The sequence below is a fragment of the Balaenoptera musculus genome, chromosome 1 (genome assembly GCF_009873245.2).
Source record: "Balaenoptera musculus isolate JJ_BM4_2016_0621 chromosome 1, mBalMus1.pri.v3, whole genome shotgun sequence".
In the NCBI taxonomy this organism is placed as follows: Eukaryota; Metazoa; Chordata; class Mammalia; order Artiodactyla; family Balaenopteridae; genus Balaenoptera; species Balaenoptera musculus.
Window position 1 is genome coordinate 65,870,997 of NC_045785.1, and position 23,905 is coordinate 65,894,901.

At 35.3% G+C, this 23,905-nt stretch overlaps 1 protein-coding gene across 1 annotated transcript in view; it reads left to right on the top strand.

Moving 5' to 3' along the window:
- MSH4 (mutS homolog 4) overlaps positions 1–20,893 on the top strand; it is a 92,213-nt gene extending 71,320 nt beyond the window's left edge. Inside the window, exons 16-20 of the mRNA XM_036867644.1 lie at positions 2,830–2,948; positions 4,239–4,367; positions 14,924–15,098; positions 16,456–16,544; positions 20,344–20,893. Of these exons, the coding sequence (XP_036723539.1) occupies positions 2,830–2,948; positions 4,239–4,367; positions 14,924–15,098; positions 16,456–16,544; positions 20,344–20,535 (704 nt within the window). The 3' untranslated portion in view covers positions 20,536–20,893. The remainder of the gene's footprint in view (positions 1–2,829; positions 2,949–4,238; positions 4,368–14,923; positions 15,099–16,455; positions 16,545–20,343) is intronic.
- The last annotated feature ends 3,012 nt before the right edge of the window (positions 20,894–23,905 follow it).

Consider the following 23,905-nt stretch of genomic DNA (forward strand, 5'->3'; position numbering starts at 1 on the left):
TGTCATAGAGGCATACTCACCGCTTATCTCTGAAAACTGGGTTCCTTGAGGACTATATGAATCAGAGATGAGATGATTGGTCCTAATGAAGTGGTTCTCAACCGGGGATGATTTTGGTTCCCCTCACCCCCTGGAATTTGGCAATGTCTGGAGACATTTTTAATTGTAACAACTGAGGGGAGTATAAAATCCAGAGATGCTGCTAAATATCCTGCAATGCACAGGACAGCCACCTTCTCCATTTCATCCACCCCACACCCCCACCCCAGTCCACACACATACACAAGAAAGATTTATCCAGCCCAAGATGTGGTTGAAAAACCTTGGTCTAGTGTAATGGATTGTAAGAGAAATACAGCAATAGCAATATTGATCATACAGTGCAAATTTACCCTTACTACTGGGAAAGAAAATTAGAGATGAACGAATGAATGAATAAAGAGTAAATATTTTATTGAGTTTATAGTTTAAAAGGCCATCTTAGATAACTTTCCTCCCCTTATAAGAATACTGATTCATATGTTACATGATAATCTTACTTCTGTTTGAATTGTTATAAGGAGTTCTGTCCTTTAAAAAAACAGACTATCTAATTGTTGGATAGCTGTAATTTTTAAAACATTCATTATACTGAATTGAAATTTGACTTCCTATAACTTCTACTCATTAGTCCTAATTCTTATCTTCTGTGCATTTCAGAATCATCTAGTATCTCCTGAGAATAGCCTCTCAAATATTTGAAGAAAATTACTATTACTCTACTTCTCTTGTCACTGTCCATCTTCAGCCTCTGAAATACCTAAAAGTATATATAATATATGATCTGATCATAAAGGAAACACTAGGACTTGAAAGGCACCAAAGTTAAGAATATAGGCTTTGGAGCTAGACCTAGCTTGTCTAGTTACTGGCTGTATGATCTTAGGCAAATTATTTAACCTCCTTAGTTTTTCTATCTGTAAATAAAAATTATAATAGTACCTACGTCTAAGAACTGTTGTAAAGATTAAGCGAGATAATATATATAAGATGTTATGGACTTAAGGGGAGAGTATGAGAAAGAAGGAGACTTTCCAGATAGAGGTAAGAGAATGTTCCAAAGCACAGAAGCAAAAAACAGTATGATGTTCCCAAGGAACCACAAGGAATCCAGAGGCTTAGTGGTTCTTTTGCTTTGTAGAACAAAGAGTGGCTGTGAGAAATGGCAGGCTTAAAGCTGGAGAGATGGGCAGGAGTCAGATTGTGAAGGGCCTTAGGTACTTAATGGAGGAGATAGAACTTTATCCAGAAATCTATAGGGAGCTATTGAAATTTAAGCAGGAGAATGGCATAATTGGATTTGAGTTTTAGATAGCTCACTCTGGTTAATGTACGGTTAGAGGAGAGCCAGATTAGAAGCAAAATACCAGCCAGTAGGTTTCTTTGATATGATGATAAGTTGAGAGCCTTTTTGGTGGAGATAAGAGAGAAGGGAAAATATTAACATATACCATATACGCTATATTCTATACTTGGTACTTTCATGTTTATTTTCCCATTTAATCCTTTTGGCAGTCCTATGAGAAAGTTGTATTTAAGATATCTGCTTTCTGACATGCGATCATTATAATTGCTACTGTTATTATTATTACTTTTATTTTTATTAGTATTATCCTGACTTTTGCTTTCTCTTCCTGCTAGTCCTTATTATTCAGAGGTAGATCCTATTCTTCACCTTTGCCTTTGTTTGTTTGTTTTAATATTTTTTTAATTAATTAATTATTTATTTATTTATTTATTTCTGGCTGTGTTGGGTCCTCGTTTCTGTGCGAGGGCTTTCTCTAGTTGTGGCAAGTGGGGGCCACTCTTCATCGCGGTGCGCGGGCCTCTCATTATCGCGGTTTCTCTTGTTGCGGAGCACAGGCTCCAGACGCGCAGGCTCAGTAATTGCGGCTCACGGGCCCAGTTGCTCCGCGGCATGTGGGATCTTCCCAGACCAGGGCTCGAACCCGTGTCCCCTGCATTGGCAGGCAGATTCTCAACCACTGCGCCACCAGGGAAGCCCTGCCTTTGTTTTAAATCCTGGACTAATCTGGCTTTGTTTCTTCGCTCCCATTATTTCACCATTTTGTCTGTACAGAGTTCTGTATACTTCATACTTTTCCCATTCAACTATTTGTATATTTTTATCTTCCTATGGTTTTAGAATGCCTTTTGTATCCCATTTTGTATAGAGTTAGGTACATTAATCAGATTGATTTGTTTTCAAAAGATGAATATTTTAGATTAGTTAGCCTGATAATTTCTCAGACAGAAACAGTCTTGTGGATGAAAATTTACCTTATTAAAAAAATTAAATGTTTTGCATTCATTCTAATTGTGGGTATTTCTGTACTCTTCTAATAACAGATATTTCCTAATATATCTTTCTATAATTTTATCAACTTGAGCTTCATAACCATTTCCTTCAGATTTTCATATTTTGAGTATTCTTTATCATCTAAATATATTATTTAAAATTTTTATCAAGTTTATAACAAATCTTTCTAATGTACTTGAATATATATTATCTATTTTCAACTTCCAAATAACTTTGTACAATAGGTAGGGTAAGTATTTCCATTTTTTATGTGAGGAAGATGAAGCTGGAAGAATTAAGTGCTGTCCAAGGTTGTACAGTAAATGACAGTGCTGGGGCCACATCTTCTAGTTCCATACCAAGTGATCTTTCCACCATATTAATTCTTAGACAGGCTAGTAAATAATCTGAGTTGGTGGAAAGTGCAAAATATTAGTAGTACTTACGTTTTATAAAAACATTGCAGTTTACTTTGACCTTATATTTTATAGGATCATATGTTCCAGCAGAATATGCTTCCTTTAGAATTGCTGAACAGATTTTTACAAGAATAAGTACTGATGATGATATTGAAACAAATTCATCAACATTTATGAAGGAAATGAAAGAGGTACCCAAGCTCAAGTTTTCTTCTGTTAAAAGCATATTGAATTCTCCTATTACTGGTCAATTATAACATAAGAAAATATTCTTATACTAAAGCATGCAGATGTGTTTATACTCCTCTACAAGAGCCAGAGGGCAGTCAAAGACAGCTTCCTAATTTCTGTCTTATGTGGAAATGGAAGCAAATGTTTTAATGAAAAATACAGCTTTCAAGAAAAAGCTAGTATTATTGAATGATAAAAATGCACATTCATGTTTTTGTGTGGAATATATAAAAGACTTCAGAAAACAATGACCTATTCAGGAACATTTTGCATAGTATCTATTATTCCTGATAGGCTTGATTTTAAAATAAAGGATCACTGTGTTAAAAGGCTTTTAAAAATCATCCTCTTCTGTGCTCTTGTAGAATTTTCACTTCCTCTAACAAAGTACGTATCATCACCTATTTTTGATCTGAGCAAATGTCAAGTAAGCTTGAAGGGCTAAAAGAATTCAGTATAGCTCTTGGGCTATCTTTAGTAGGTAGGAGTTATTGGATCACTGTACAGATAACTTTTTTTCTTTAGATAGTGGGAGAATAAAGTTATTTGCCCACAATATATGACATTTATTTAATTATTTAGTATGTGTTGAATATCTATGGGAGAATATAGCAATAGACTAAGTGCTTGAGGTATATTTTTAAGTGGTCCTAGCTCTCAAGAAGCTTAGTCCTATGGAAAGGTAAAATGGCCATGAAGGTTACTATTGTGTCATGATGTGTCATACATCTTTATTGGGCATGGGTTTAAGTTTCTTTAATTGGTAATCAATGGACTTGGATGCTTTTCCCTAAATTTTTCTTTTCATTTTTACTGGCTATAGAGATGTTAAAATAAATTTGAGAGATAGTTCCGAGCATTTTATGACAACAATTGATTAATCATTTGTAGAGAAGAAAATGACCATCTTTGTGCTTTATTTAAACATTTAATTCATTGGTTTATTTCACTGTATCTGAAACATCAATATTTTAGATAATGTTTATTTACCCTGTTGTCTCATACACATATGCATATGACTGTTTACGTACACTCCAAAAATGTATTCCGTTAATACATTTATTCTACTGGAATTACTAGTAATGAGATTTTTAGAAAGAAAAGCAATGTGTTAGTTTCTGCTCAGCAGGATTTCTCTGTAAAAATGTATTTCAAATGAACTAATAATGAGACTGGATTTTTCCTCATTTTTTCCTATAATAGTGACAGCTGTTTGGTCACAATGAATAATACTGAAATTATATTTTCAGATAGCATATATTCTACATAATGCTAATGACAAATCACTCATATTAATTGATGAACTTGGCAGAGGTACTAATACAGAAGAAGGTATTGGCATTTGTTACGCTGTTTGTGAATATCTGCTGAGCTTAAAGGTATTCTTCTCTATTTATTTTAAGTACATTAATTTTGGGCTCTTTTTAAAAATTTCTTTTATTGAATGAAAGATTTTTAAAATTGTACAGTACCTTACAATTTTCAAAAGTTTCACCCAGATAATTTCATATAATCCCATAATAACCCTTTTTTTTTCCCCCTACCCATATATTGCCTCTGCCTCCTTCCCTCTCCCCACTGGTAGCCACTAGTTTGGTCTCTATATCTGTGAGTCTGTTTCTTTTTGTTTTATTCACTTTGTGTTGTAGTTTTAGATTCTACATATAAGTGATACCATACAGTATTTGTCTTTCTCTGTCTGACTTATTTCACTTAGCATAATGCCCTCCAAGTCCATCCATGTTGCTACACATAGCAAAATTTCATTCTTTTTTCAGACATGGAAAACAAACTTAAGGTTACCAAGGAAAAGTGGGGCGGGGTAAACTAGGGATTAACAGATACTACTGTATACAAAATAGATAAACAACAAGGACCTACCATAGCGCGGGGAACTATATTTAATATCTTGCAATAACCTATAATGGAAAAGAATCTGAAAAAGAATATATATATATTCTTTTGCTGTACATCTGAAACATTGTAAATCAACTACAATTAAAAAAATTTTCATTCTTATTAATGGCTGAGTAGTATTCCACTGTGTGTGATATATATATATGTATATATATATATACCACATCTTCTTTATCCATATATCTGTTTTTATAAATTTATTTATTTATTTTGTTTTTGGCTGCGTTGGGTCGTTGTTGCTGCACGTGGGCTTTTCTCTGCTTGCAGTGAGCGGGGGCTACTCTTGGTTGCGGTGCATGGGCTTCTCACTGCGGTGGCTTCTCTTGTTGGGAGCACAGGCTCTAGGTGCACGGGCTTCAGTAGTTGTGGCCCCCAGGCTCTAGCGTGCAGGCTCAGTAGTTGTGGTGCACGAGCTTAGTTGCTCCACGGCATGTGGGATCTTCTCAGACCAGGGCTTGAACCCGTGTCTCCTGCATTGGCAGGTGGATTCTTAACCACTGCGCCACCAGGGAAGCCCTCCATATATCTGTTGATGAACACTTAGGTTGCTTCCATACCTTGGCTATTGTAAATAATGTGTTGAGTCCTTTTTTGATGTATCCTTTATAAATTCATCACAATTGGATTTTACAGGCACCTACAAAATAGCTCATTAAACAATTTTAGTTAACAAAAACATACCATAGCATTTATATTTTCTTCATTTCTGATGGAAGCAAGAACAGTTAATATGATAGTCATGATGTACAAAAGGAAAGGAGGAAATCAAGAAATAAAAATAATGTCAAAACTAGTCACTTGGCTTTAATTTAATCAAATTAAATAGCAAAACATGAAAACATTTCAATAATTGACTCTATGTGTAATAACATTGGCTGTGATGTCACAACATGAAGTAAACTATGTATCTGAAATCACTTTATGGAAAATCTGCTTACCTGAGATTTCATTTCTTTAAAGGAAATGTTTTTTCATAAATCAACTCTGTTAAACTATGATTTTTGCTCTATTATTAAGGTAACTTGTAAAATATCTTTTTAGATAATCACTCAAAATATATACTGGTATGAAAAAACTTAAATAAAAATATTTTTCTATATTTAAAGTACCTTAAAATATCCCTAAGATGAGGTTCTATACCTTAAATAAGAGTCCATAGTGATTTATTATATATAGAATGGGAAAAAATCTTTTTTTTTTTTTTCTTTTTTTTTTTTTTTTTGTATTTTTATTTTTCTTGTTTTTTTCTTTTTTGTTCTTTTTTAAGAAAAATCTTATTTTATACTTAAAGAAGGGTATGTGATGAATCAGAACTAATGTTACTAGGTAACATTAGTCTTTGTAATTCTGAATATTTCAGTCAATAAGAATTTCTCATATAAATAAGATGCATATATTACTTATTGGGATTAAAAGCTAATTATTAATAGTGATGCTTAATTTTATATGTCAGCTTGACTAGTCTATGGAGTACCCAGACATTTGGTCAAACATTTTCTGGGTGTATCTGTGAGGGTGTTTCTGAATGAGATTAGAATTTGAATTGGTAGAATGAGTAAAGCAGATTTCCCTTTCTAATGTGGGTGAGCCTTAGCCAGTCACTTTTGAGTGGGGCCCAGTTGAAGACCTGAATAGAACGAAAAGATTGACCCCTTGGAGTAGGAGGAAACTCCTGCCTGACTACCTTCAGTCTTGAACATCGGTTCTTTCCTGCCTTTAGTCTGGAACTGAAACATCAGCTCTTTCTGGGTCTTGAGCATGCTAACATTTAGACTAGAACTACACCGTTGACCCTCCTGGTTCTCAGGCCTTTAGACTTGGAGTGGAAACTACATTAGCTTTCCTGGGTCTGCAGCTTGATGATTGCAGATTTGGGGACTTGTCAGTCTCCATAATCATGTGAGCCAATTCCTTATAATAAATCTTTCTCTTTCTCTCTACAGACAGACAGAGACACAGACACACACCCACGTACACACACACACAAATATATCCTGTTAATTTGGTTTCTCTGGAGAACCCTGACTAATACAGATTTTAATATCAAGAGTGGTTCTAGGGGAACAAAATTTTAAGGATGAATGTTTTGAGTTAGTTCTGGAATCGATTTTCTAAGCTAATTAGATTTAAAGATACTAATGACTCTATTTCCAGTCGTAAAGAAAGCACTGGTAGTCCATAGTGTGATCTAGCAATAGAAATATGCAAAATATCACCATTGGATATTCTTCTTTTTAAATTTTTTTAGTTATTAATTTATTTATTTTTGGCTGCGTTGGGTCTTTGTTGCTGCACACAGGCTTTCTCTAGTTGCGGCAAGTGGGGGCTACTCTTCACTGTGGTGTGCGGGCTTCTTATTGCGGTGGCTTCTCTTGTTGCGGAGCACAGGCTCTAGGCGCGTGGGCTTCAGTAGTTGTGGCACACAGGCTTGGTAGTTGTGGCTCACGGGCTCTAGAGCACAGGCTCAGTAGTTGTGGTGCACGGGCTTAGTTGCTCCATGGCATGTGGGATCTTCCTGGACCAGGGCTCGAACCCGTGTCCTCTGCATTGGCAGGTGGATTCTTAACTACTGCGTCACCAGGAAAGGCACACCATTGGATATTTTTAATCAACCACTTATAAGAAACAAGGAGCTGGGTAACCGTGTATATGATACTTTCAAACGTTTTTGGCAAACTAACAAATATAATGAGATTGGCTGGTTGCTTCTAATTTGCTGAACAAAGTGGGGAAAGAAAAGATGAGTTCAGGAATTCAAATTCCTGAGTAAATCCGTGCCTAAATGACCTGAAAGCTTCTATGTGTGTCCTGAAGGAGACTCTTATCTTCTATAGCCTGAGGTTACTGAGAATCAAACCCAGAATCTCATTCTTTGACTGGCTGAATTACAATGCAAGTTGAACTCCCAGCCACTTACTAGCGACTCTATTTTTAAAGTCAAAACATTGATTGGGAAGGAATGGGATCCTGAAGGTTGGAATGGAGACATGTGGGAAGACTCTAATAAAGCTGGGGACATTGAACCTCTAAGTTCTAATGCGTCTTCTTTGCCAGTGGAAGAGGCTTCTCTACCCTCAGTGTGAGTAGCATCCCCAGCCCATATGAGGGGGTTAAGTCTGCTTTGTCTGAAGAAACTGTAATGACTTCCCCTAAGGCAGTTGCCATGTAAGACAATGCTGATTCTCCTCAGGATCCACCCTTACCATCCTTCTTTGCTTCTAAGCTATAAATAGATTCAGATCCCAGCAGGCCCGTAAAGGTGAGGTATGAAGTGTGGCCCATGATGAGGTACACTACAGTTCAAAAGAACTACTTGAGTTTTCTAATAAATACAGATAGAAATCTGGGGAACATGTATGGAACTGAATATTAAGGATGTGGGATAATGATGGAAGGAACATAAAGTTGGATAAGGCCAAATTTATTGATATGTACTCACTAAGCAGAGGTCTTCAGTTTCATGTTGCAGCTCAGGATGTTTGGTTCATTAGTTGAAGCATGAACCAAAAGGTAGCCCATAGTGAGCGACTTGCAAATGCTGTATCTGCCTTGGTTTAATGTAAAGGAAAAGATTCAGAGGCTTAGGGAGATTGGAATTTTATGGATTTGTCATTTAAGACCTACTCACCTACCCTGCAAGGGTCCAGAAGACATACCTTTCACTGTGGTTGTGAGAAGTAAATTTGTGAGGAGAGCCCCAACATCCTTAAAGAGCTCTGTGATCACTCTTCTCTGTAGGCCAGATCTTACAGTGGAAACTGCAGTCACTGAATTGGGAAACCTAAATACAGTGGGAGTAATTGGATCTTGCCGTGGCAGGATGTACCAACGGATGGTACTCTACTACCAAAGGCAAGACAGGCCTGGTTACCAAAACAGACAGCAGAGTCCAAGCAGCAATCAGAATAGTCTTGACTTGGGCAGTCATATGGCATTGGCTAGTTGATTGTGGTGTCCCTAGAAGTGAAATAGAAAGGAAGCTTATTAAATTCTTACGTGATCTGTATAAGCAGAAAAGTTTTAGGTCAGGTGAACAAAAGTCTAGCCTGAACCATAAAAAAGAGAGTCAGGGCCCCTCAGCCAATTTCTAGATCTGAGCCAGTTTACAGATCTAGAAGTTCTTAAATGAAGGGGAAGCCAGGTCCCCTGGAGGAGGGACTCTGGTACACTCCAAAAATGTATTCTGTTAATTTTTCTCCCAGCCTTCTCCAAAGGGACCTACAGCCTTTTACCAGTGTAACTGTGCATTGGGGAAAGAGGAAATAATCAGGCTTTTTGAGGGCTACTAGACACTGGCTCTGAACTGACTCTAATTACAGAGACCCAAAACATCACTGTGGTTTACCAGTCAGGGTAGGGCTTATGGAAGTCAGATGATTAATGGAGTTAAAGCTCAGGTCTATCTTACAGTGAGCCCGATGGGTATGCAACCCATCTTGTGATTATTTTCCCAGTTCTGGAATGTATAATTGGGATATGTGTATTCAGCAGCTGGTAAAATCCCCACATTGGTTCCCTGACCTGTGGAGTGAGGACTATTATGGTAGGAGAGAGCAAATGGAAGCCACTAGAACTGTTTCTATGTAGGAAAATAGTAACCCAAAGCAGTACCCCATTCCTAGAGAGATTGGAGACATTAGTGCCACCATCAAGGACTTGAAAGTTGCAGGGGTGGTGATTCCCATCACATTCCCATTTAACTCATCTATTTCGCCTGTGCAGAGGACAGATGGACCTTGGAGAATGACAATGAATAATTGTAACCTTAACCAGGTGGTGACTGCAATTGCAGCTATTTGTACCAGATGAGGTTTCATTGCTTGAGCATATTAACATATCCCGTGGTACCTGGTATGTGGCTAATTGATCTAGCCAATGCATTTTTCTCCATACCTGTCAATAAAGATCACCAGAAGCAGTTTGCTTTCAGCTGGCAAGGTCAGCAGTACCCCTTCACTGTCCAACTTCAGGGGTATATCAGCTCTCCAACTCCGTCATAATCTAGTTTGTAAGGATCTTGATTACTTTCCTTTTGACAGGATATCACACTGGTCCATTACATTGATAACATTATGCTGATTGGACCTAGTGAGAACAAAGTAGCAACTACTCTAGACTTATTGGTAAGACATCTGTGTGTCAGAAAGGGGAGATAAATCCAACAAGAGTACAGGGGCCTAAATACCTGTACTCTGAAAACTGTTAGAAGATGATGAAAGAAATTGAAGACAACACAAACAGATGGAAAGATATACCCTGTTCTTGGATTGGATGAATCAATATTGTTAAAATGACTGTACTCCAAGGCAATCTACAGATTCAGTGCAATCCCTATCAAATTACCAATAGCATTTTTTACATAACTAGAACAAAGAATTTTTTAATTTGTATGGAAACACAAAAGACCCCAAATAGCCAAAGCAATCTTGAGAAAGGAGAACGAAGCTGGAGGAATCAACCTCCCTGACTTTGGACTATACTACAAAGCTACAGTAATTAAAACAGTATGGTACTGGCACAAAAACCAATCAGTGGAACAGGATAGAAAGCCCAGAAATAAACCCACGCACCTATGGTCAAGTAATCTATGACAAAGGAGACAAGAATATATAATGGAGAAAAGACAGTCTCTTCAATAAGTGGTACTGGGAAAATTGGACAGCTACATGTAAAAGAATGAAATTGGACCATTCTCTAACACCATACACAAAAATAAACTCAAAATGGGTTAAAGACATAAATGTAAGGCTATAAAACTCCTAGAGGAAAATATAGGCAGAATACTCTCTGACATAAATTGCAGCAATATCTTTTTGGATCTGTCTCCTAGAGTAATAGAAATAAAACCAAAAATAAACAAATGGGACCTAAGTAAATTTAAAAGCTTTTGCACAGCAAAGGAAACTATAAACAAAACAAAAAGACAATCTGCAGAATGGGAGAAAATATTTGCAAATGACGGTACATACAAGGGCTTAATTTCCAAAATATACAAATAGCTCATACAGCTTAATATCAAAAAAACAAACAACGCAATCAAAAAACGGGCAGAAGATCTAAATAGACACTTCCCCAAAGAAGACATATAGATGGCCAACAGGCACATGAAAAGATGCTCAGTATCGCCAATTATTAGAGAAATGCAAATCAAAACTACAATGAGATATTACCTCTCACCAGTCAGAATGGCCATCATTAAAAAGTCTACAAATAATAAATGCTAGAGAGGGTGTGGAGAAAAAGGAACTCTCCTACACTGTTGGTGGGAATATAAATTGGTGCGGCCACTCTGGAGAACAGTATGGAGGTTCCTTAAAAAACTAAAAATAGAGCTACTGTAGGATCCACCAAATCCCACTCCTGGGCATATATCCAGAGAAAACTATAATTTGAAAAGATACATGCACCCCAGTATTCATAGCAGCACTATATACAATAGCCAAGGCATGGCAGTAACCTAAATGTCCATAGACAGGTGAATGGATAGAGAAGATGTGGTATATATATATATATACACACACAGTGGACTACTCAACCATAAAAAAGAATGAAATAATGCCATTTGCAGCAACATGGATGGACCTAGAGATTATCATATTAAGTGAAGTAAGTCAGAGAAAGACAAGTATCATATGATATCACTTATATGTGGAATCTAAAAAAAATGATACAAATGAACTTATTTATAAAACAGAAATAGACTCACAGACATAGAAAACAAACTTAGGGTTACCAAAGGGATAGCAGGGGTTGGGAGAGACATAAATCAGGAGTTTGGGATTAACATATATATGCTACTGTATATAAAATAGGTAAACAACAAGGACCTCCTGCATAGCACAGGGAAGTATACTCAATATCTTATAATAACCTATAATAGAAAACAATCTGGAAAAGAATATACATACGTGTATAACTCAGTCACTTTGCTGTACAATTAAAACTAACACAATATAGTAAATTAACTATTTACTATTGTAAATTAACTAACTAACTTCAATTTTTTAAAAATGTAAAAAAGGGAAAAAGTATAGGGGCCTTCTACCTCAGTGAAATTTCTAGGAGTCCAGTGACATGGGGCATGTTGAGTTATCCCTTCTAAGGTGAAATATAAGTTGTTACACCTGGCCCCTCCTACAGCTAAAAAGAGGCAAAATACATTGTTGGCCTCTTTGGATTTTAGAAGCAACCTATTTCTCATTTGAATGTGTTACTCCAGCCCATTTACCAAGTGACCTGAATACTGCTAGTTTTGCATGGGGCTCAGAGCAGGAGAAGGCTCTGCAACAGGTTCAGCCTTGCAAGCTGCTCTGCTACTTAAGCCATATGATCAAGCAGATCCAATAGAGTTTGAAGTATCAGTGACAGATAAGAGATGCTGTTTGGCCCCTTTGGCAGGCCCTCTGTAGGTGAATTGTAGCACAGGGCATTAGGATTTTGGAGCAAAGCCCAAAGCCCTGCCATCCTCTGTAGATAACTACTGTCCTTTTGAGAAACAGCTCATACCCTGCTACTGTGCCTTAGTAGAGACACAGTGATTAACCATGGGCCACCAAGTTATCATGTGACCTGAGCTGCCCATCATGAGCTGGGTGTTATCTGATCCACCAGCCATAGCGTTGGGCACGCACAGCAGCACTCCATCATCAAATGGAAGGGGTATATACATGATTGGGCTTGAGAAGTCCCTGAAGGCACAAGTAAGTTACATGAAGACATGGCCCAAGTACTCATGGTCCCCACTCCTACTACACTACTTTCTTTCACCTTGTACCTGTGGCCTCATAGAGAGTTGACAGGGGAAGAGAAGACTTACCTTGTTTAGAGATCGTTTTGTATGATATTCAGGTGCCACCCAAAAGTGGACAGCTCTAGCACTGTAGTCCCTTTCTAGTCCCTGAAGGACACTGGTGAAGGAAAATTGTCTGATTGGGCAGAACTTGAAGCACTGTACCTGGTTGTTATTTTGCTTGTGAGGAGAAATGGCTGGTTGTGTGATTATATATCAATTCATAGGCTGTGGCCAGTGGTCTGGCTGAGACTTGGAACATTTTTGGAAAATTGGTAACAAGGATGTTTGGGGAAGAGGGATGTGGATAAATCTCTCTGAATAAGCAAAAAAAATGTAAATATATTTGTGTCCCATGTGAATACTTACCAAAGAGTGGCCTCAGGAGAGGAGGATTTTAATAAGTGGATAGGATGACCTGTTCTGTGGATATCAGTCGGCCTCTTTCCTCAGCCACCCCTGCCATCACCCAAGGGGCTCATGAACAAAGTGGCCATGGTAGCATGGATGGAGGTTATATATGGGCTCAGCAACATAGATTTCCACTCACCATGGCCAACCTGGCCACAGCCATCCCTGAGTGCCCAGTCTGCCAGCAGCAGTGACCAACACTGAGCCTCTGATACAGCACCGTTCCCCAAGATGATTAGCCAGCTGCCTGGTGGCAGGTTGATTATGTTGGACCACTTCCATCACGAAAAGGGCAGCAACTTGTTCTTACTGGACTAGATACTTACTGTGGATACAGAGTTGCCTTCCCTGCATATGTGGCTTCTGCAAAAACTACCACCCATGAACTTAACAGAATGCTTTATCCACCATCACAGTATTCCACACAGAATTGCAGAATTGCTTCTGATTAAGGAACTCACTTCATAACAAATGCAATGCAGCAGTGGGCCCCTGTTCATGGAATTCACTTGTCTTATCATGTTCCCCACCATCCTGAAGCAGCTGGCTTGATAGTAAAAATATAATTATTGCTACTTACTTTTAAGGAGCCTAATTTCTAACCTAGTATCATTAGTGCCTAGCACAATCCTTGCAATATAAAGGTCCTGAATAATTATTTGTTAAATCGAATTAACCCGAAATAGAGTTTACAGAGTTACTAGAATAGATTGATTTGATATATAAAATTTGAGGACGTTATTGTTATTATGAACATGGATGGTCTCTAGCTTCTAAATACTGATAGTTTACTGGGTTTCTAATTATTTTCCTGTTGCTTTATAAATTTGGTTTGTTTTATACCACATTTTGATTTGTTTAGTAGTTTTTGAGATTTATTACTTTTCTGTCATATACAAAACCATTCCTTCCTCTGACCCCCTTTCCATAGTTGATAGCCATTTGCCAGTCAGATATTTTCTTTTTAATGTCTTAATATTTAAAATTTCCACTAATCACCTATTTAGTTTCTCACTTGTATCTTAAAACATAACGAGTTAGAGTCATATCTCCTTCTGCTTCAGTAACTCTGGGCAGGAAGCCACTGTGCTGGTCAAGTCACTTGAACCACCTTCATCAAAATCACCTAAAGTACTTAGGGAAAATGCAGTTTCCTGGGGCCCTAAATTACACTGCTGATTGTGAGAATGTGAGGGGGATAAGCACCAAGAATTTGCATCTTTAACAAGCTCCCCAGGGGATTACTAAAGTTTAAGAATCATTGTACTAAGCGGTGTCCTCAACCTTTTTTCCCCTTAAGTACCTATCCCAAACACAATGCAAATATAAAAGCAAAAACCTTTGCAATTTCAAATACCTAAGACAATCCATTGATTTCACTTTCCCAAAACTACTTATATGGAAGGAAGCTAGTTTTAAAGTAAAGGTTTTTAAAAGTTGAGGGAAATGTTATGATATCATTTGTGGATTACTTCTCTAATAAGTGATTACCTCAGTTAATAGCTTTATTTCTGGTAAACTTCATCCTTTCACTATCTTCAGGGTTTTTTTTTTTTTAGGATTTTGGCATTTGTTCTCTTTCCCATAACGTAACATACGTGTGTGTGTAATCATAATAAATATTTTTTCTTCATTGAATATAAAATTTCAAAATATTTTAAGATGAATTGACCATGTTAGCCTCAAAGTTCATCAGTTTCATTTCTGCATTTCTGCTAAGCTACTTAGAAGGTTAAACTAAAAATTTATGTTTAAATAGTTAAAATAAAATTTTCTAGTTCATTTAAAAATACTGATATTCATTGTTGTTTATTCTAGGCATTTACACTGTTTGCTACACATTTCCTGGAACTATGCCATATAGATGTTCTATATCCTAATGTAGAAAACGTGCATTTTGAAGTTCAACATGTAAAGAACACCTCAAGAAATAAAGAAGCAATCTTATATACCTACAAACTTTCTAAGGGATTTACAGAAGAAAAAAATTATGGTATTGCATATAGAAATTATATATATACACTGAAACACTACATATTCTCATAAGACAAACTTTCTTCTCTTTACTTGACTGTCAGTCTAAGCAACTTTCCTTCTCATTCTTTTGAGTGCTTATATGATCTAAGACTGTATTTTCTATGTCAAACTCACATTTTATATATATTAAGCTTATTTTAAAACATATTAACAGTAACTATGTAGAATTACAATACATGAAAGTCCCAGAAGTAGTTTCTATCCTTAGAAAAATGTAATTAGTTTATATTTGCAAGTTATATAATGAATTGAAAATTATGTATTTATTAGACACTCTTTCAGTAGCATCATCCTTCTGTTTTCTTCAGATTCAGGGAACTTGATAACTAAATCTTAAGTCTTAAAATGGAATGTATTACTAAATTATGTGTGTTCATAAACTTGGTTAGATATTTTCTATCTAAATCATTTTGTGACATGTAAAGTTGCACAGATTGAGGGAATTTTCAGTTGAATTTTACATATAAAGTTCCAAAAATTATTTTAGCTATGAATGTGACCTTTGTGAGGGTAAAAATAGCATCTTTGTTTTGCTATTTGAAATGGGAAAATCAAATGGATAACTTAATTTGTATCAGATGTTTAATCTTTATAAGCCTCAGTTTCATCTATTAAATGGTGATATATGTGGATTTGTGAAGATTAAATGAATTGTCAAATACAAACTGCCTAGCATAGTGCCTAGCAATTAGTAACTTCTAAATAAATGTTAGTGTTGCTTCTGTTGCCTCTAAAGCAATAAATAAACTATTAGCACATAGTAGAAAGCCTATAAGGCATTTACACAATAAAAATCTGGGAACATGAGAATACTAGTTGGTATTTGAATTTGCATGAAGAGTAGTCACCTACCATTATGTCTTCGGAGAAATTCCTCCCTTGTTGATCTGCTAGATAGATGAATATTCAGCTGTAAGCTTATCTCTGACTACACTTTCTTCTACACTGAAAAACCCGTATGTCCTTTGACCTATAAACCAACTGAATTTGTAGTTGGAATTTCAATGTTATTACTACTATTTGATTTTTTTATTACCTCTTTTCCTTTCCCTATCATGTTTTCTGCTATCTCAGAGGTATCTTCAGAGGTAATTGATATTCTAATTTGTCTTACATGTCTTAGCAAGTAATTAAATCTCATAATTGGTAAGTTGTCATCCAGAACTTAGGGAAACTTAATTTTGAGAATTAAGTAGTTCATAAATACCTAAGAAAAGAAATTTAAATCTGTGAAGAAAAGATTAATACTGATTAAAACAAACTTAACAAAACCAGCAATAATAATATTGAAGCCCCATTCTTGATAATTTTAGGATTAAAAGCTGCAGAGGTGTCATCACTCCCATCATCAATTGTCTTGGATGCCAAAGAAATCACAAGTCAAATAACCAGACAAATTTTGGTAAGAAACTCTTTAGCAATAAGAATTGTTTTTCAAATTCAAGAAAATCCTTTTAGTGTACATTTTTATTATGGCCTTGGATCTACATATACATAATTAATAATTAAAATATTTAAAACAAAAACCTAATTCCTAGATAAAGAAAATCGTTTTTACTTCTCAAAACTTTTTTGGTTTGATCTATTATAACTTTTCCCAGCATACCTACTAATAAGATAGGAGACAAAAGTTAAACAGTTCAGTTCCTACTTGTTGCTACACTGACTTTATGATAAGAAAAGAAATCTCTATAAAGTAAGCATTAAAAATAAAAATCACTATGCACAACATTTTCATGTCTTTTTAAATAGTTTTCAGAGCTCTTCTATCCATTATCATATATAAGCCTCATAACTCTTCATGAAGCAGTTAGGTCTAATAAAAGATAAATAATAAAGGTATTATTTTTATGTGCATTTTTACAGCTGAGGTTCATAGAGCTTAAGTGATTTGCTAGGAAGCAGTAGATCCAACACTGAATTCACATCTGTTAACTGAAAATTTGGAAATCTTTTTTAATTTTTTTACATCAGGTTGCCTTATATTGTTTTAAGAATCCAGTGTGTTCAGTAAACTAAGCTATGTGCAGTATGAAATTTTCTTCAGTATTAACAGTTTCCTGTGTCTTTCACTCTTTCTTAACCTGCCTTCAGTTTTTCTTTTGCATTCCTCAGTCTTTTGACCTCCTAGACTGCTTTTATGACTTTACTTGCCTAACTACTCCATTGGAATTCCTTCGCCAGTAATTTTGGCAGTGCTTCACTTCTAAAGAACCTCTTATTACCTAGTTCTTCAGAATTCCTCTTGCCAAATTCCAATTATGGGCAACCTCTCCAGTAGCCTTCTAGGTTTTGGATTTCCTGATGCTGCTCAAAATATATTCAGGCTAATTTTAGCCACTGCAAATTAGTATATACTAACTTTGATTGACTATTTTACTGAATAGTTTTTTCTTCTCTTCCATTAATCTATGTGGTTTCTTATAGTAACTCTTTCAAAATGTTTCTACTCTTCCTGAGCCCTCAATAACCTTACTCTCTACAAAAAAATTTACCTCCTATACTTTTTGAGAGACTTGAGGTCATCCTGATGAGTCCTTGAACCTTTTCCTCCTTCAGAATTCTATTTTGGAATTTCGTTTTTCACCTATTTCTCTTCCTTCCTATCTCAGAGGAAGAGATTACCTTTCAACCTTTTTAAGGTTAACTTTTCTACCTTCTTTCCATCTCGATTAAGATCAGTTTCTTCATCAGTTTCTTTTCTTCTCTTTGCATCCTTAGTGTTTTTTTCAGTGGCTTTTTTTTTTTCCTATGAATATGGTTAGGTTTTTCGCAATAAATCCTTTTTTTTCTTTTACCTTCTCAAACTATATTTCTCTTCCTTTTACTGCCAGTTTCCCAAGAGTAATCTATACTTGCTTCTTCCATTTTCCACTTGCAAACTGGATCTTGTCATCACTCTACAGAAAGTTTCCTCTTAAATACTAACTATTCATAAAATCGTATGACCTTTTTTTCACTTCTCATCTTCCCTGTTCCCTCTATGGCGTTTGGCACTACCCTTCTTTCCCTTTTCATAATTCTTCCCTGTCTTGACTACTGTGGAATTGTCCTCTACTGGATGTTCTCATTCTCCTACCTCTTTGATTATCACTTCTTTCCTTTCTTCACCAGTGCTTTATATTATTCCACCTACCTAATAGAAGTATTCCTAAGATTTTACCATTGTTTCTTCGTTTAAAATTCTATACTCTTGGTGATCTCACCTTTCCTCAGCCTCCATTTTCATTTCTTTTTGACTCTGAATCTATATATTTTTATTCATATTTCTTCTTGAAATCTTAATTTATGCTTTCACTCTTCAGTAGGTTCAAAATTAAATTTATCATCTTTTGAAAAATCTTCTCATCTCTTCACTTTCAGATCTCCCAGTGACCCATCAGAGCTATGAATCCTTCTTCTTAATTACCTCTCATTAGGACTAAGCAGTAGGTTCTCTCTCTTTTCCAACCCATCCTACATACTTCTACCAGATTTTCTTCTAATGCATAGTTCTTATGTTGTTTCCTGCTCGGAAATTTTCAGTTGTTTCTTACCAAATAAAAGTTGAACTCCTTAGCCTAATGTTGAAAGTCTTCTATGATTATTTCTTAAAATGTAATCTGAGGATTACCTACGTTAGAATCACCTGGGATACTGGGTACCATCCCAGATTTTCAAGGGTCTCCTGTGGCTCAAGGATTTACGTTTTTAACAGTCTTCAGATGATTTTTAAGCAAACTAAAGTTTGTTAACTACTGCTTTATGATCTCCCTTTGTTTACTACCTCAGTGTTATATAACATTACTCAATTTAACTATAACGTACATTTCTGCCACATTGAATTACTTGTCATTTCATCATTTTGACCTAATTGTGTACCATACTTTTTAATGTGTTTGCTCTCTCTGTTTCTTCTATCTGGAATGCCCTCCCTTCTAGGCTCTTCTATCCATCAAGATTCATTTCAAATACTCCATCCTATTTAAGCTTTTCTTGACACAAGCTGGAAGTGAACTTTCTGTCCTCTGAACATTTTATATCCCTCTTATGGGACTTTTCATGATTAATCAGTTGCTTGTAAACATGTCTGTTTCACTGTAAGACTGAGCTTTTTGACTTTCATTATCATGTCAGGATGACATTTTTGTATGCCCCCATAGTCATGAATGCAAGTTATAGGGTCTGGAATATAGATAATAATAGATATTCAATAACTGTCATTTAAATAATAAACTGATAGTTGATGAATCAGTGTATCAAATAGATGGATGGATCAATATATGATAATCTTATTCTACCTCACGGAGTTGTATTCATTTTTCCTATAGTGAAAGTAGAGAAATATCTGGAATTCTTGGCTATTGAGGAGTTGAAGGGATTGTATTTCCCTTTGTGAATGGAAACTAAGTCTTTACATAAATAGTTAAGATTGAAAATGCTGCTTCCTCTATCTAGCTCAGGCAAAGAAATGAATGAAGTATTTTCTAGCTATACTCCCAACCCTGAAGGGAAGTATTCAAGGACTGAATATCTAAAGGTCTTCCAAAGTATTAGAAGATTCCCATTTTAAACATTATTTCTTGGGTATCCTTAAGTATAGTTTGTAAGTATAATTAAGACATAATTTCAACTAGCAATTTATGTTGCTTATTTTAAAAATGGAATTTACCCCTCAGGCAGTATTTTCTTTTAGGCTCTAGCAATCCTGTATGTGAACTGTTTTGAGGGACAAGCAGTTTACTGATGACCCATTCTGTCCACTAGTTTATCTGTTGGGGAATTAAAGTAGGAGATACAGAGTAGTACTCTGAGTGACATTTAAAATTATGAAAACTGCATAGCAATGAGCAGAGTGCTATTTTCCCATACCTTTTTGATGAGAAAGTGTTTGTAGAACATAACTCTGTGGATTTTCTATTACTCTTTGGTGTTGTGTTGAGATATTTGTCCGTTTAGCAGATTTTTTTTTTTTTCATTGTGAAGTGGTTTTCAAGGATTAAGGATCTGTCATAAAGTAGTAAATACTCATGTGAAATTTTATTCTCCAAAATAATATTTATTTCTTCTGGTACATGATTTGCTAGTTGGATGGGGCTGACTTATCCAAAGGGATTGGTTAACCATTGAGTTCTTATTTCTATGAAAGGAGATAGAATATTGCCAAAATAAAAATCATACTATTCATATTTTAATTTTTATCTATATTTTTTCAATAACAGCAAAGCCAAAGGAGTACCCCTGAGATGGAAAGACAGAGAGCTGTGTACCATCTAGCTACTAGGCTCATTCAAACTGCTCGAAACTCTCAGTTGGATCCAGACAGTTTACGAACATATTTAAGTAATCTCAAAAAGAAGTATGAAGCAGATTTTCCCAGGGCTGAACAAGTTTCAGGAAACAGTGAAGAATAATAACAACTCACATCTTATACTAATGAAATAATATGTCTTAATATGAGGAACCTAGAATTCATTTTTCCCAAGAGCAAAAGAAAGTAATATTTGCTAAATTTTGTATTTTAATTGAAAATTACATTATATTAACCTCAGAATTATCATCTATATGTTCTATATAAGAAAATATTTGTTATATAACTTAAAAAATGAGAACTATTTAAAGAACTGATTTTTATGTTAGACAAAAGTCTAACGAGACACTTTTTTCTCATTTATGAAACTTCATGTTAAGTTTATTTATATTTACAAGTTATGGTTTAAAATGTTATCATAAATAGTTTAGCTAAAAGAAATCTTTCTTTGCAGGTCTGAAAACTTAGGCGAGGTTTTCTTTTACACTGTTATTCAGAAGCAATATTTCTTTTACATTCTTATTATGACTCAATGATTTCTTAATTAATACCCCCAAATTCCAACACTGGATGCTTCTGAAGTTTGTTAGAATGATACTGAGAATTTTAAAGTATTCTTTTTGGCATTCAGTATAGTTCTAAAGGGTGAAATTCAGCAAATAGATATTTTGTAACGCAGAGAGTGTTTCTGCAAGGAGTAGTTACCAAATAGCCAGGTATTCCATTTTCTACTCACCAACTTCTTCTCTTTTCCCTTTTCCAAATTTTCATTTTTGACCATCTTTTTTAGGTGAGTAAACAAGGCAGCAGAAAGGTAATATTGATATGTTTGCCTTAATTGTTGGTTCACAAGGGAGCATTTTATAAATTGTGTTTCCACAGGCATGTGGCTCACACCACCTTTTAGAGTTAACCCAAAGGTTATTCTGGTTTTATAAATGGACAAAAGAAAATGGAAGACCATCAGTTGTTCAGTAACTGCAAAGAGCTGTTGTCTTCTCAAACACCTTATTTCTATAGTTCCAGCTCAGTAGAAGACTTATTCACATAATCTCAGCCCAAAGGCCTAAGATAGGGAAATTACTCTTGGAAACTTAAGTATCTGGAACTCAGGGTATACATTCAGTAAGCTGCAAGATTCATAGTTACTTGTATTACTGTGAATTACTATTACAAAAAATTGTTCACAGACTGATTAGGGCCCTATTTTTTGTTAATATATACATATTTTATTTTATAAAATATAATACTAATATTTTTGACTTTATTCAGCATTCTAAGTACACATTAGTAGCCAGATATATTGAAAAAGTTATAATTTGAATGACACATAATTTTTTTGAAAAATAATTGTAAATTAGTGTTAATTACGTTAGATATATACTAAATGTCTTATTAGACTACTTCTATTTCCTATTCTCATGTTTTAGAAATAGAGCACCACAGTATTTGAATTTGACCATTAGTCACATTTCAATTCACAGCCTTTGAAATGAATTATATTTTATGCAGTCATTCCTAAAAGCAGATAATTTAGGTTTGTGGCAAATTTCTAGAAGGTACTGAGGAGGAAAAGGGAATGGCACATTGTTTGGGAGGGCAGGGAAGAAAAGGGAGGAAGCAATAACAGGGAGAAGGGGAGCAGGCTGTGGAAGAAAAACAGGCAAGCAGAGACAGGTGTGAAGTATTAAATATGCTGAATATCATTTACTCAAATGTATTAATTTCCCTTTACATTTAACCCCAATATTAAATTCCACCAGACTTTTAAGAAATTCTTCATCATCATTCTGCAGCTTTTGATGCAAAAACTGCAGCCAACTGATTAATCCTTTTATTTTAGATTTGGAATACTGAAATAAAAATGGGTTTATATCTTCTTAAAATTAAATACTTTTTCTTCAATCATTTTGTGTGTTGCCGAAACATATGAAAAAGCAAATCAAATGCAGATATAATTATAAAGTCATGGTACTATAGGATGGAGGTGAATGCTAGGAAGACAATCCATTCTTTAATTTTCAGGTCTATTTGCTCTACTCTTCAGTACCTCTTCGCCTTTGCCTTTCTCTAAAATTATAGATCATTATCTTATAATTCAGTCTTTTAAGATAAATGTCCATAATGTTTTAGGAAACTCCTTGAATTTCCACCTCAAAGTCATTCTTTTAGTCTGTTCCACCTTTCTCCTCACGTAAAGTAATCTTCTTCAAGTCTAGGGGTAAGGTATAGGGGAGTAGAGGAAAAGAGCAGCTTATCCTCATGCCTAGGAAGTAATACATTTGTTTATTTTTAAATTTGCATAACAGTAAAATTAAATCTTTTTTGGTCTACAATTTTATGAATTTTGGCACATTTATGGATTCATGGTACTACCACACTCAAGATGCACAACAGTTCTGTCACCACCAGATGATTCCCTTAGTACTGTCCCTTTGTAGCCAAATTCTTCCCTGACTCCTAACTTTAACCCAGCAATCACTGAGTATGGCTAAGCATTCCTTCCCTATAGTTTTGTTTTTACCAGTCATATAGCATGTAACCTTTTGAGACTGGCTTCTTTTACTGAGCATAATGTACTTTAGAATTTATCCATTTGGTTGTGCCTTTTTATTGCTGCCTGGTATTCCATTGTTTGTATGTACCACAGTTTATCCATTCACTCACTGAAGGACATTTAGGTTTCTAGTTTTTGGCGATTATGAATAAAGCTGTTACAAACATTTGTGTACAGATTTTTGTGTGAGTGTTAAGTTTTAATTTATCTAGGTTAAATAGGAGTGGAATGGCCCTGTCATATTGTAAGTGTATATTTAACTTCATGAGAAGCCTGCAGACTCTTTTCCAGAGGGCTTATACCATTTTACATTCCTGTCAGCCATGTATGAGAGGTCCAGTTGTCCCACATGTTCTTTAGTACTTGGTGTATTGTCAGTTTAAAATGTTTTTTTAGCCATTCTAATAGATATGTGGTGAGTAATTCATTTAAAATATTTTAAAGCTATTCTGATCATTCTTTAGCAAGCAGCGATTTTTAAAAATCTTTCTTTTTCCTAAATTATTTTTTAGCTGCTTTTTAGTTTAACCTCTCTGGTAACACATTTTTAAATCTTTCCCTTCAAGCAAAAGTTTCAGAGTTTGGTAAAAAAAACTACCAAAAATATAATTCAATAATATTTATTATGGAACAGACAACGTACTAGGTGCTAGGCGCACAAAAGATGTCTGACCTTGAGGTAGACTTTTCAGGTGTACTTAAGAAAAAAACGCATGTAGTAGCGTTGGAACACCATGTGATAAGTACGATAATATAGGAACATAAGAAGGGTAGTAGCACAAAAAATGTTTACAGTTCTTTGTGCGTCAAGGGAGTTTAAAAGGTAGTAAAATATGTCAAGTGTTCAGGAAGGGAAGAGCATTTTAGATAAGGATCAGCATATGTAAAAGCAAAGAGATGTGAAACAGTAAGCAGT